Source organism: Epinephelus fuscoguttatus, unplaced genomic scaffold (genome assembly GCF_011397635.1).
Source record: "Epinephelus fuscoguttatus unplaced genomic scaffold, E.fuscoguttatus.final_Chr_v1 AP022699.1".
NCBI lineage: Eukaryota > Metazoa > Chordata > Actinopteri > Perciformes > Serranidae > Epinephelus > Epinephelus fuscoguttatus.
In genome coordinates, this window is record NW_026057521.1 from 505,011 (window position 1) to 519,449 (window position 14,439).

Consider the following 14,439-nt stretch of genomic DNA (forward strand, 5'->3'; position numbering starts at 1 on the left):
CTTTCAATACATGTTTATTATTGGTAGCCTATATTACTATTTTAAGACGTCGGTTTAACAAAATAAAAACTACTCTATTCACATTTTCTGTATCGATTAAAGGGGTTGTTTTTAGCATAAAAATGAAACTAGTAACTTGTAACTATAGTACCTGTGCTTCTGGTCCGATTTGCATATCTTGTTGATCCCCACAAAATTGAAAAATGCAGTGTGAGTAGGTGGAGGGTGGCAATTCTGGGTGGTGGGTGGTTCACTGGGTGGGTCTTTCTGGAGACTCCCTCTCCGGCAGGCTGCATATAATGAAGATATAATACATGGAAATTCTCAAGTGAAGTATTAATGACAATACTATATGTTTGTGTCTCATTTTAAGGAAATACACTGTAGGGGCTAGGACAATCATTATTTTCATCACGTTTAATTTAATTGAAATGACAATTATACAGAAACTATACATATAGTATAACACAGCAATTAATATCAACAATTTCAATTGCTGGTATTTTAATACCTCTGATGAATCTCTGTTTGGTCTGTCCTGAAGCTGTTGCTCTCTTATTGGACTGACAAGATGCTTTCCTCTCAAACATTCTAAAGATGACTGACCGCTTGGTCCTTCTGCAACAAGGCCCTCATCGGGAACATTCTGATCATGAGACAGCACATAGATTTATTTAACTATCATACTGTAAACATTTAGGGTATGATAAACATTACAAATAAAATTATGGATGAATAAAAGCTTTAGAGGAAAGTAATATGTATTTTGTGAACCCCTTAATTTTATTTCAGAATGGAAGCATAAAACATAGTAATGATCATTGTTTTTACCTGTTTGTTAGTTGTGGGATTGTCTCCTGGATATTCCTCCAGAGAATATGTTCGTTCACCGTTATTTGAAAGTGGAATCTGGGGAGTGCAGTTGGAATGTCAACTTGCATGTAACACTATCTGCAATTCATATTGTTGCGAATGAAAAAAATGGTCTACCTCTTTCAAGACCTCTCTATTGTTAGTTGTACAGGATGCACTGAGGTATTTCTTGTAACTCCCTCTGCAGTTTAAAGTATTCTGCAATGAACAAGAAGGTCCTTGCATTTAAAATTAAGAATTATTAATCTTATTCTATAATCACTGCTGTTGTTGATAATAAAATAAATGTGAAAGCTCAAATACCTCTTTCTCTTTTGCTAGCCGTCTGTATTTGGCTGCCTTTGAAGGTTGGCTTGACTCATTCAGCAGATATTCTTTGTAATGTCTTTTGGGTGCCATGTCTGCGAGCGGTTTTACAGTTTTTCTCTAAGCCCGGTAAAATACATCCATGGGTAAAGTAAAGTGCAGAGGGCGCGCGCAGTGTCCTGGATAAAACGTCATTGTAACATTACTGATACGTGCGCATGCGTGCATGGACATTACTACGGTGGCCGAGAGGGACCGTACATTACGGTGTACACAGACTTTTTTAAAATTTAATTACTCTTTTTTTTTTTTTTGCAAGAACGTAGAGTCTGCATCTGACAGACAATTTTCAATGTCAAAATTGAAAATTTGCATGTGGTGGACATTTTTCAAATTGACCCTGAAGTACTCCTGGCGCTGTGCTGCCGCTGATTGGTTACCCCCGAATGCAACCTGCTTGAATGTAGATGCTGAGGGAAGCGTTGTTGCAGTTGAGTTACAATGGCGCAGTTCAAGTTCGGGATGTTTTATTTTAGGGACAACACAATTCACGTCGAAAGTACTGACATTGTGACACCTCAGTACAGACAGCAGCTCGTTCAGGTATTAAAACGGCCGGACCTCTCCAGTGAAGAAGGATGGATACAAGTGTGCTGGGGCACCAGGAAAGCACCTAAAAACAAGGTGGCCGCAAAACTGCTCTTACTCAGAGGTTTGTATTGCTTGTGCATGGTGTGAAATATCTTTTGAATAAATATTCTTTCTACTAATGACTAAGATAAGAGGCAAACTTATCATTCACAAGCTGCATTAGCTAACTAGCTAGCTAGCTGTTAGCAGCAGACGGCAGCTAATGCTAGCATAAATGGTGCTAACTTAGTGCAACTTCAGATGAGATTTTGTGTGAACATTTGTGAGCGTGCTGTGTGGAGAATGTTTAGCAAAATTGCCCACTGTAAAGAAAATAACAAGAAAAAAATTGTACAAATTTGTTATGCTAGCACTTGCCAGCCACTACTGTTAGTGATGATTTGATAAAGAATTTGCCAGTGGCTCATGCTAATGAATGTTAATGTTAACCTTGTATGTAATTTAATTTTTATGTAACTATGTTTATAAAAAGACTTAAAGTGACTTGTGTATAATATTAGATTGACTGTGGTGCATTTCACGAGACAAAATATCTAAAATATTGAGCAAAAGAGGGAAAAAACATGGTTTTGACAGTTTGTCTGATGTATGGTTGTGGTTACAGACAACTACAAGGAGTTGATGGGAAAAAAAGAAGCCTTCCTCAAGGATGAGGACATCTGGCACATGGCAGTTGCAAGGAGAAGGACCACACCTTGTAGCACAACACATGATGGAAGCAAACCAAAGGTTATTTTTGTTGCTTGTGTTGGTAGTTTCTTTAGAAAACACACTTTAATTAATAGTTATAGGCTATTGTGTTGCAACTAGGGATGCCACAATACCACTAATTTTATAGATAGTTCTGACGGCATTCAAATTTGTCTATAACAAAGTCGATAACAGTGTTGCCAACTATTTTCAGTGGGAAGTAGCTAAAGCCTGCAGGAAAAGTCCTGGATGTCGCTAGATAACCGTGCTAATTTGCATATATATGATGGCATGACTTTATTACATATATACAAAATAAAAAAAATATTTTAAATTAAGTTAAACTAAACTGACTGACCAGAGTTTATTTCAAGAGGCTCCTCAATGTGCATCCAAATCTGCCTCTAATATTAAAAAACTGTTTATACAGGCTGTTGCATCGACTGTAACTGAAGTATCATGAACAGAGAGATGATCATGCACTGGAATAAATTCACTATTGTTAACTCTGTCTATTTTGACAAAACAAAATCAAACTCAAATAGTTAAGTTAAATCATTTAGAATTAAAACGATGGGGATCAGTGATTAGTCTTTAGGCATGCACATTCATAGTTCATCCACGTCTGTGTGGCTGCTGATTGGTCCACTGAACGTGTTGCTGCTGCTCTGTCCCACCCACTGGACAGTCCACCCAGAGAGCTACATTAACACTCATTCACTGAGAAATACTGGCGACTCCCTTCAAGAAAAGTAGTTAAGGTCTGTCCAAAAAGTCACTAGATATGACGCGAGTCGATTTAAAAAAAAAAAATCGCTAAAGGGTTCTGAAAAGTAGCTAAATCTAGCGACAAAGTCACCAAGTTGGCAACACTGGTCGATACTACTGCAAAAACATCCTCATCATCCTGATAACATGAAAATAGAATATATCAATTATTTAGTAAAAGTCACAATATGTTGCTAACACACACGTGCACATATATTTTGATATACTGCAGTGACAAGACAGTTTGCAGCTTCATCACTTGTCACTACATGTTTATTAATGACCTGTTGCTGCACTAGCACTTACCACAGCGATTGTTTTTTCCTTTTGCCCTCCCTCCTCTCTTTGCATTTCACATCAGATTAAAACACCTGTATGTTCAAAATGCTGCTCCATTTCGTATCATACTTACCAAAGTCTTGATTCACTGAAATCCCTATTTGTAGGTTGGTTATGCTTTTAATATCTTATCTCATCTTTTTTATGAAAAATGATATGAAGTGAATGTCACCCACTGAATTATTTTTAATTGTAACACATAAAATCGTTAATGAATTTATGACACTGTAATACTATGATGTTTTTTAGTTGAAATGTTTTTCTAAAAAATCTCTTCACCAGAAAGCATCTATGGTATAGTTCATATGTTGTTGTCATGTAATACATTCTTTCTCTTCGGTACAGAAAAAAAGAATTACTGCAACTTCCAGTCTCACTTCAGATGAAGATGAAACACAGATTGACCCATCACAAGTTCTTCAAACAAATGTAAGTATTTACGGGAATAAGGGAATATTGTGGGAGGATAAGACATATTTTTCATTATAAGTGGCTTTAGGTTTGACAGCAGTGCAGTTGCAGAAGTGGATGGTGGCACTCCAGCTGTGTTAGTTTTGAAATACTGACTGTTTAGTAAGTACAAAAACTACTACAACACATGACAAATTGTATGATATGAAAAGATAAAATTGTGAGTAATGAGTACTGTTCCTCTGGTGAAATATGATCTGACAATACCTTAATAAGCTGTACAGTAGGTGATAGATTCTACAAACATCTACAAAGATGGATATTTACCCCTCTCTTGCCTTTGCAGTTTAACATTTTACTTTTTCTGCCCTTTGTTTAAGAAGCCGAAGATGACAAAGGCTGCAAGAGACAGAGCCCTTTCCCAACTGAAATCCTCGCTGCTGAGAAGAAATCCAACAACCTCCACCCCCTTGACAAGTGAAGACGATACAGACATAGACACCAATGTGGACTTATTTGACCCACCTCAGGCTTCGGGATCAACTGTAAGTATTTACAAAACACAAGAAATAAAAGTAGAATTAGGGCCCTGTTGTTTCCGCGATCACAGAATCTCGGACGGAATCGCGGAATTGAGCAATAAAAACGGAATCTACTTTTTAACACGGAATATCACGGAAAAAGACATAATTTGACTGAAATGCTGTTATCGTGAGGAAGAGGAATGTAAACCCAGGGGGAATTTTACCAGAGGGACGCTAATCTGCGTGACACAGCCCTGAAATTCACCTGCGCCCCCTCCCGCTTTAAAACAATCTATGTTTCAAAACATGCGAGCATGGCGAAGCGGCTTCACAATAATCCGCCTTCGCTTGCAAGAAAATTTAAGAAACACGACACTACACTCCAGGTGAGTCATACTAACATAGCATTGTTGACATTTTCATTTATGCAGGACCTCTGCCAAGGGGAAAGTGAAGAGGAGAGTGTCCTGATGGATCAGCCCAGATCCAGTGTTGACATGCAACAGGAAGTGATGGATGCTCTGAAAGGTATTCATACAAAGAAGAATTGCTTATGTTTTTTATGTCAGTAATTGTATCGATAGGAGCCTTATCTCTCATATATCTGTGACTTGTGTTTTTTTTCCTTAATGCAGAAATACCAGCCTTAGTCAAGTGTGTCAGAGATCTTATTACAACCATGAAGAGAATGCCACCTGTCATGGACACTGACAGTACAAGTTCTGGTTCTTCCAGTCCAGCTCCAGAAATGGTATGTTTTGCATTTATACACGTTTTGTAAATTCTGCCTTTTTATTACAGTAAACATTTCATCCAAAATTGTTGTAAACTACATGACTGTTAGCAGTTTTGTCTCTGTAGTCTCGACCCACATTTTGCACTGTATTTGATAGAAACTGTTTTTTCCATTTCAGCATGCAGTTGTTCAGAAATTATACTTTAATTCATTGAAGACCACTTGCAGAAATTACAACTTAACTAATATTTGGCATTCAATAGTTCGGCTTTGTCTTTTAAGAAATGCATTCCAGCAACGTATTCCTAATACCATTTCTAATAATTGACTAACTCTATTTCCTGGACACAGATTTCCCTGGGCAACACGGGGGTGCAGGTCAGCAAAATCTGTTTCCAAAGACTAAACTGAACAAGAATGTCCCTGTTCACACAGGACTTAGCTGTGCTCATCTTTGGGCGGGATGTTTTGGCATCCTCGACTCTCACAGGAAAACCAGGGCCTACTAGAACAGCGAAAGAGCAGCTAAACCCGGAAAAGCTGAGTGCCCTTGTTGGTAAGTATTGGTTAAGTCTATTTTTCCTTGTTATCATTTTGTTTTTATGCCTCTACCCTTGCCTTGGCCATAGCCAGAAGCAACATGTTTCAGATTGCCCTCATGTATGACTGGGTTAACTACAACAAACTGGTTTTAAATGTATCCAAAACCAACTGTATGGTAATTGGCTCATACCACAGCATTAGCAAAAAACCTCAGTTAAATCTGAAAATCAAAGAAGTATGCATTAATCAAGTACAGGAGACCAAGCTGCTGGGAGTTGTCATTGATGACAAACTTACATGGAAAACACATATAAACAAAATGGTTAATAAAATGGGAAGTGGCATATCTGTCATTAGAAGATGCAAAGCATATTTAACACCAAAATCAACTAAATTAATAATGCAGGCTTTAATTCTGTCAAATCTTGATTACTGCCCTGTAGTCTGGTCAAACGCCATGGCAGAGACAATTAACAAACTTCAAAAAGTGCAAAATAGAGCAGCTCGCATTGTCCTTGGTTGTGATCTCAGAACAAATGTAATTAAAATGCATAGAAATCTAGGTTGGTTGATGGTAGGTGACAGATTGCTCCACTTGTTACTGATATTTATAAGAAATGTATCCATATCCAAAACACCACATGTTCTACATAAAGAACTACAGTATAGTTCAGATAAGCATAACTATACAACGAGACATGCAGCTAGTGGAAAGTCTTCACTACCAAAAATAAAGACAAATTATGGTAAAAGAACAGTGATGTACAGAACCATGCATGCTTGGAACCTACTCCCAAAAAACTTTGAACAAATAAGCAGTATAAAAAAATTCAAACTGTTAGTGAAAAAACATCTGGCAAATGGATACATATAGAAGTGATGGAATTATTGTTTATTATGAATAATGTAATGCTTTAGGTATATTGAGTAAAGTTTTTCAGTGGGGAATGATAACTGCTGAGTGCTACATATGGATATAAATTATGAAAATACATAGAATACCTTGAAATATATATAGATATATGGATAAGAAAACTGGAAAGATTTTGAACCTTTGTTGTAAATGTTATTTCATTCTTATTTTTCTTATGTTTTTTATTTTGATATTTTAATTTATTTTATATGTATGTGTGTACACATGTGTATGAGTATGTATGTGTATACAGTATATGGATGTAGATATTCATTCTTTGTTTTTGTTTCATTATTCAATGTCAACTTTTTAGTTTGCTTTTAACTTTTGTGTACTGTACATTATATCGGGGACCCCAGGAAGAATAGCTGCGTTTTTTTTTTCTGCAGCTAATGGGGATCCAAATAAAACAATAAACAATAAAACAATAAACAATGTATGTATGCCCCCTTCTTGCTAATGTGATAACTCTGGAAAAGCATGATTTGTAACACCATTTTATTTGTCCTTTTCTATTTTACAGATACAGTTATTGCTAAATTTCCAGGAACAAATGTGTCTGATGTGAGGGCAGTGATTCGGAGAAAATGTAACAATGAGAATTTTGTGAGCAAAAAGAAACAGTAAGCAGTAACATCAGTAACTGTTTGTAATCGTTTTTGTTTGTTTGTTTTTTGGTGGACATACATTTTGAGTTTAAACAAACTGTGTCAATGTTTCACATGTAAAAGTTTCAAAAGTCAGTTTAATGTTCATCCCTGTCATTACTAGCTTCTCTGCGGTGCACAGCTAGCAGGGTAGTGCTAGCACAGCTATTGTTTCTTTTTCTTTTTTCCTTTTATTATTGTTTTTTAATTAACTTGTTAAAGAGTATGACTAAAAAGAATTCTCTGGGGTCAGATGATCCAAATTTGAATAAAAATGTTACGATGAAGAGAAACTGTGTAAAAAAAGGTTGTTTAAGATGTTGTTAAAGATGTACTTAAATGTACTTTATTATGCACATTTTCCCTGTAATGCCGTGCATGTTAAAAATAAACTTAAATTCTACCTCAAGTATGTTCTAATTATTTTTTATGTTTACTTAAAAGTAATTTGAAATTCAAATTAATTATAAAAAAATACTTTCTATGTACTGTTGAAGTGTACTTTAATGAAATACATCTAGTATACTTTCTGCACACATAATTAGTGTACTCACAGTATATTATTTTCGATGTGCTAACAATGTACTTAGTACACTAATGATATATCATGAGCGCTACTTTAGACGTACTAAAGTACAACTTAGTGTACTTATCTGTACTATTTTGAGACACCATTAAGATGAACTATAATATACTTAAGTACAACTTTTTAATTTTTATTTAATTTTTGTAAATAGATTTAAAATGCAATGGCAACACATTAAGATTAAATTAGAAATACATTTCCAGTATATTCTAAATTTATTAATAGTAATCTGAAAAGTGGATTAAAGTATACTGTAATTCGAACTAAAGAACATTATAAATAAGTACAGTATTAGTAGAGAAAAGTGTACTTAAGTATATTTAAGTTGATCTTAATGGTGTCTCAAAATAGTACAGTCAAGTACACTAAGTTGTATTTTAGTATATCTTAAGTACCAATAATGAAATATCATTAGTATACTAAGTACGTTTTTAGTACTCGAAAATAACACACTTTGAGTACAATAATTTTGTGCTTATGAAGTACACTAAGTGTGCTTAAATTTAGTATGTTAAAGTATACTTTTTTTCCGCCTGGGAAGCCCTGGTGGCCGACATTTTCAGCTAAATTACCTTTTTTTTTTCTCTTGTTTGTTTGTCCAATAAATTATTTTTAACTGAATATGCCCTTTGCCCAAGTGGAATTTCTTATCAAATCTGTGTCCTGCATAACTGCATGTTAAAATGAAATAAAATTCAATATATCAAAGTAGTAAAATCTTTATTTAATAATCTCCTGGGGGTGAAATTCTCCCAGGTAGCGTTGTCACGGCAACTTACTGTGCCACTCTTCCACAATTAAAGGGCAGAGGCGTTTTTTTTTTTGTTTTGTTTTGGTTCCTCCCCTTATTGTTTTGCTTTGTTTTTGCTCATTTGCATTTTTTTTCAGTGTTTTTTTTCTTTTGTGTGTAATCTGCGCAGAGAGTGGTCAAATTAAAGCAGCAGCCATTAATTTAGGGACCCATACAATGCGAGGTGCAGGGTCGTTTTCATCAGAGCTCTATTGAGCCTTGTATTCCTTTAGCCCTTAGCAGTAATGATTTTATGAGCTTTTTTAATGACAAAATTCTAACTATTAGAGGCAAAATTCATGACCTCCTGTCCTCAGATAGTACCTATCTAACCTCAAACACAGCTGTAAAACCTAATATATATTTAGATTGCTTCTCCCCAATTTCTCTTCAAGAATTGACCGCATTGATTTCTTCATCTAAATCATCAACGTGTCTCTTAGACCCCATCCCAACTAGGCTACTTAAGGAGGTCTTTCCTTTAGTTAACACTCATATATTAGATATGATCAATATATCCTTATTAACAGGCTATGTACCACAGTCTTTTAAGGTAGCTGTAATTAAACCTCTACTAAAAAAGCCCACCCTGGATCCAGAGGTGTTAGCCAACTATAGACCAATATCTAATCTTCCCTTTATGTCAAAGATCCTTGAGAAAGTAGTCGCAGACCAGCTGTGTGATTTTCTCCATGATAATAATCTATTTGAGGAATTTCAGTCAGGATTTAGAGTGCATCATAGCACTGAGACAGCACTAGTTAAAATTACAAATGACCTTCTGATTGCTTCAGACAAAGGACTTGTCTCTGTACTTGTTTTATTAGATCTTAGTTCAGCGTTTGACACAATTGACCATCAAATTCTACTGCAGAGACTGGATCACTTAATTGGCCTAAAAGGTTCTGCACTGAGCTGGTTTAAATCTTATTTATCTGATCGTTTTCAGTTTGTTCACGTTCATAATGAATTGTCCTTACGTACCAAAGTTTGTTTTGGAATTCCGCAAGGTTCTGTGCTCGGGCCAATCCTATTTACTCTATATATGCTTCCTTTAGGTAACATCATTAGAAATCACTCTGTAAATTTCCATTGTTATGCGGATGATACACAGTTGTATTTATCGATGAAGCCAGAAGAAAGTAATCAATTAAGTAAACTCCATAACTGCCTTAAAGACATAAAAACCTGGATGAGCACCAATTTCCTGATGTTAAATTCAGACAAAACTGAAGTTATTGTTCTTGGCCCCAAACAACTCAGAGACTCTTTATCTGATGACATAGTTTCTCTAGATGGCATTGCTCTGGCCTCTAGCACTACCGTAAGAAACCTCGGAATAATATTTGATCAAGATTTGTCTTTTAATTCTCATTTAAAACAAACCTCACGGACTGCATTTTTTCATCTGCATAATATTGCGAAAATTAGGCCTATCCTGCCCCGAAAAGATGCAGAAAAATTGGTCCACGCTTTTGTTACCTCAAGGCTGGATTACTGTAACTCTCTATTATCAGGTACCTCTAGTAAGTCCTTAAAAACTCTCCAGCTAATTCAGAATGCAGCAGCACGTGTACTAACAGGAACTAAGAAACGAGATCATATTTCTCCTGTTTTAGCTTCTCTGCACTGGCTCCCTGTAAAATCCAGAATTGAATTTAAAATCCTACTGTTAACTTATAAAGCTCTAAATGGTCAAGCTCCGTCATATCTTAGAGAGCTCATAGTGCCTTATTATCCCACCAGAACTCTGCGCTCTGAGAACGCAGGGTTACTCGTGGTCCCTAAAGTCTCCAAAAGTAGATCAGGAGCCAGAGCCTTCAGCTATCAGGCTCCTCTCCTGTGGAATCATCTTCCTGTTACGGTCCGGGAGGCAGACACCGTCTTCACATTTAAGACTAGACTTAAGACTTTCCTCTTTGATAAAGCTTATAGTTAGGGCTGGCTCAGGCTTGCCCTGTACCAGCCCCTAGTTAGGCTGACTTAGGCCTAGTCTGCCGGAGGACCCCCCTATAATACACCGGGCACCTTCTCTCCTTCTCTCTCTCTCGTATTCTATTACTGCATCTTGCTAACTCGGCCATTCTGGATGTCACTAACTCTGCTTCTTCTCCGGAGCCTTTGTACTCCACTGTCTCTCAGATTAACTCATATCGCAGCGGTGCCTGGACAGCGTGACGTGTGTGGTTGTGCTGCTGTCGTGGTCCTGCCAGATGCCTCCTGCTGCTGCTGCCATCATTAGTCATTAGTCATACTTCTACTGTTATTATACACATATAACTATTGTCACACTTGTATACTGCCAGATATTAATACATACTTTCAACATATTGTACCGCAATAGCCAGAACTATAACTATAATATTATTACTTTCAATAATGTTGTTGTAAGCTACTGTCATTACAGACATCTCTCTCTCTCTCTCTCTCTCTCTCTGTCTCATTGTGTCATGTGGATTACTGTTAATTTGTTATGCTGATCTGTTCTGTACGACATCTATTGCACGTCTGTCCGTCCTGGAAGAGGGATCCCTCCTCAGTTGCTCTTCCTGAGGTTTCTACCGTTTTTTTTTCCCTGTTAAAGGGTTTTTTTGGGGGAGTTTTTCCTTATCCGCTGCGAGGGTCATAAGGACAGAGGGATGTCGTATGCTGTACAGCCCTGTGAGGCAAATTGTAATTTGTGATATTGGGCTTTATAAATAAAATTGAATTGAATTGAATCCAGCCCCTCGTGCCATGCTGCAGAGGCCTGAACTGAAAGAAATAATGGATCTCTTGAAGCGTCAACAAGAGCAGCTTAACCAGCTCACTCAGACGGTAGCTTCCTTGCAGGCCCCTCGCTCCCAAGGTCGGACTGCTCGCAATGGCCCTTTAATTTGCAGAAGGTGCCAGCAGCCTGGCCATTTCGCTCAAGAGTGTGATGGTGAGAGAGTCCCCCCTCGGGCCCATGCTAATTCTGTTACTGGCTTGAGCTCCAACATTGCCAGGCCCGCCCACACCTCACATCAGCCGGAAAACTGAAGCCCACTGAGCTACTGAACCACAGCTCAGTTGGGCAGTCTACAGGCTCACAGGAAGGTGCATCGGCTGAGTTAACTGCCGCTTGTCCAACCATTGATGTCTCAATTGGGGGAATTACGGTTTCATGTCTGGTGGACACTGGTTCCATGGAGTCCACAATCACAGAAAGCTTCTTCCATTTTGCACCTTGGGGCCATGATCGCCTTCGTTCTTGTTGGTGGCTACAGCTGCGAGCAGCTAATGGACTAGCAATCCCCTACATGGGCTACTTGGAGCTTGGTGTAGCACTTTGTGGCAAGCAGGGTCAGTCCCTGCTCCTCTACCTTGATGACATAATAGTCTTCTCCTCATCTGTTCAACAACATCTCCAGCAGCTGGAACTGGTCCTTGGCCGGCTCCAACAGGAAGGCCTGAAGGCGAAGCTCGAAAAGTGTGCATTCTCCCAACAAGAGGTTGGCTACTTTGGGCATGTCATCTCCAGCAAGGGAGTCTTCACAGACCCGGCAAAAATTGAAGTGGTGGCTAAGTGGCAGCACCCCAAACATGTTTCAGAGTTGCGCTCCTTTTTAGGGTTTGCCAGCTATTACCGCCGTTTTGTAGAGGGCTTTGCAAAGCTGGCGGTCTCTCTGCATCAGTTGGCGGCCAAGCTGGCAGGCACCAAGTCAAAGAAGGAGTTGAGGCAGCCTATGGATGAGGCATGGACCCCTCAGTGTGAGGAAAGTTTTGAGGCCTTGAAGTCAAGGTTCGTTTCAGCCCCTGTGCTGACACACGCTGACTTTTCACGCCCTTTCATTTTAGAAATCAATGCCAGCCATGGTGGCTGCCCAACTCGCTGCTTTTGATTTTGATATAAAGTATCGATCAGACCACAGCAATAGGAACGCCAATGCACTGTCGTGGCAGTATGTATCTGGTTCAGATTTGGTCAAACATTCCCTGCCTGGTACTTCTGTCCCAACCAGTCTTCAGCAATCCTCATGCCCAGACCTTGTGGTGGCTGCAACTCAGTCCATGGTCACAGTTCTTCCATCCCACTCTGCGTCTGATCTCTGTTCCTTACAGGAGACTGATCCCCTCCTGAAGGACATCTTGACATTTTGGCGGCAAAAGGTTCAGCCTACTCCCACTGAAAGGCGACAGCTCTCCAGGCCAGCTATTGCGCTGTTGCATCAGTGGGACCGCCTAGTGGAGAGAGATGGTGTTCTTTTCCGTCAGGTTTTCCGTCCAGATGGGGGAGAAGGATTTCTCCAACTCATTCTGCCTGCAGTCCTTAAGCAGGAGACTTTGAACCAGCTACACTAAGAACATGGCCATCAGGGCAGTGAACAAACCACCGAACTGGTCCGGGAGCGCTGCTACTGGCCGGGCATGTTTTCAGACATAAAGCAATGGGTCCAAGAGTGTGAGAGCTGCCAGGTAGCCAAGGATTCTGGACAAGTGCCACACAGCTTTATGGGTCACGTGCTTGCGTCTAGGCCAAATAAGATCTTGGCCCTAGACTTCAGCTTGCTGGGGCCATCTCGGGGTGGGTTTGAGAACGCTCTGGTCTTGACTGATGTGTTCAGTAAATTCACTGTAGCTGTCCATACACGAGACCAGCGGGCCTCCACTGTGGCAGAGGTTTTGTTGTCTGAGTGGTTTTACAAGTTTGGTGTTCCAAGTCACCTCCACTCAGACCAGGGGAGAAGCTTTGAGAGTTCTTTGATTCACCAGCTCTGCTGCCTGTATGGAGTCGCAAAGTCCCGTACCACTCTGTATCACCCTGGAGGCAACGAGCAATGCGAGCAGTTCAATCGAACTCTGCACAACCTCCTTCGCACCCTTCCAGCTTCAAGGAAGCGGGATTGGGCCTCTTGTTTGCCTCAGGTGCTTTTCTGCTACAACACCACACCTCATCAGGGCTGCTGCCAGCCGACGAAAAGAACGGCATGACCAACGGGTCCAAAATGCACCACTGACAGTGGGCCAGATGGTGTACCTGAGGGATCACAGTGCTAGGGGCCGCCACAAAAACCAGGAACTTTGGAGCTCGGTGGTCTACCAGGTTGTGAAACCCCCTTTCAGTGACGGTGCAGTGTACACCGTTGCTCCTGTGAGTGACCTGCACAAGGCCAAGAATGTGCATCGGGACATGTTGAAACCAATCGTTCAGCCTGAGGCTCCTGCACCGCGGCAGTGCCTAGTGCCTCGCGCTCCAATGGCCCCTCTGTTGTGACACCATTGGAAAGCAGACGTGTCACAGGAACCATTCCGGCATGTGGGAGTCCCGCACAGCCAGGCTTTTCTGCGTCCCCAACTGACCAGCCCAGTACCAGCCAGCAGACATTCCGTCGGGCAGGTTAGGTCCACAGCTGGTCACCACTCTAACATACACCATCTTCCCCGTCCAGCTGGCCCCCTGGGTGGTGCAGCCAATGTGCTTCCTGGGCCTGTCTCTAACGCTCAATCTGCCATCTTTAGGCCATGGTGCTAGCAGTCAACACCTTATTTGTCCATCATTGGGCTGACGATGCAAAAGTGGGGGGTAGATGTGGCCGGAAGATGTAGTGGCTTTCTATGCCACTGTATGGCACTGTGCCAGGGTCTCACTGCGTTTTTGCTGGGCGGCACCATGCGAACCTATATAAGCAGGTGCCCGACC

The 14,439-nt window shown here is 40.0% G+C and overlaps 1 protein-coding gene across 1 annotated transcript; it reads left to right on the forward strand.

Annotated features, from left to right (window-relative positions):
• The first annotated feature begins 2,391 nt into the window (after positions 1-2,391).
• Positions 2,392-5,709, forward strand: LOC125885345 (uncharacterized). The gene is made up of 6 exons (XM_049570828.1): positions 2,392-2,559; positions 3,973-4,056; positions 4,419-4,583; positions 4,994-5,090; positions 5,198-5,313; positions 5,650-5,709. Exons 1-6 carry the CDS (start codon positions 2,419-2,421, stop codon positions 5,707-5,709), a joined length of 663 nt encoding a protein of 220 aa, XP_049426785.1. The 5' UTR covers positions 2,392-2,418.
• The last annotated feature ends 8,730 nt before the right edge of the window (positions 5,710-14,439 follow it).

What these genes read in the sequence shown, in the direction of transcription:
- LOC125885345 (XM_049570828.1), top strand. Translation starts at nt 2,419, where the DNA reads ATGGTTGTGGTTACAGACAACTACAAGGAGTTGATGGGAAAAAAAGAA. An exon ending in ATGATGGAAGCAAACCAAAG is followed by an intron (nt 2,560 to 3,972) that starts GTTATTTTTGTT and finishes TCTTCGGTACAG; the next exon opens with AAAAAAAGAATTACTGCAAC. An exon ending in CTCAGGCTTCGGGATCAACT is followed by an intron (nt 4,584 to 4,993) that starts GTAAGTATTTAC and finishes TCATTTATGCAG; the next exon opens with GACCTCTGCCAAGGGGAAAG.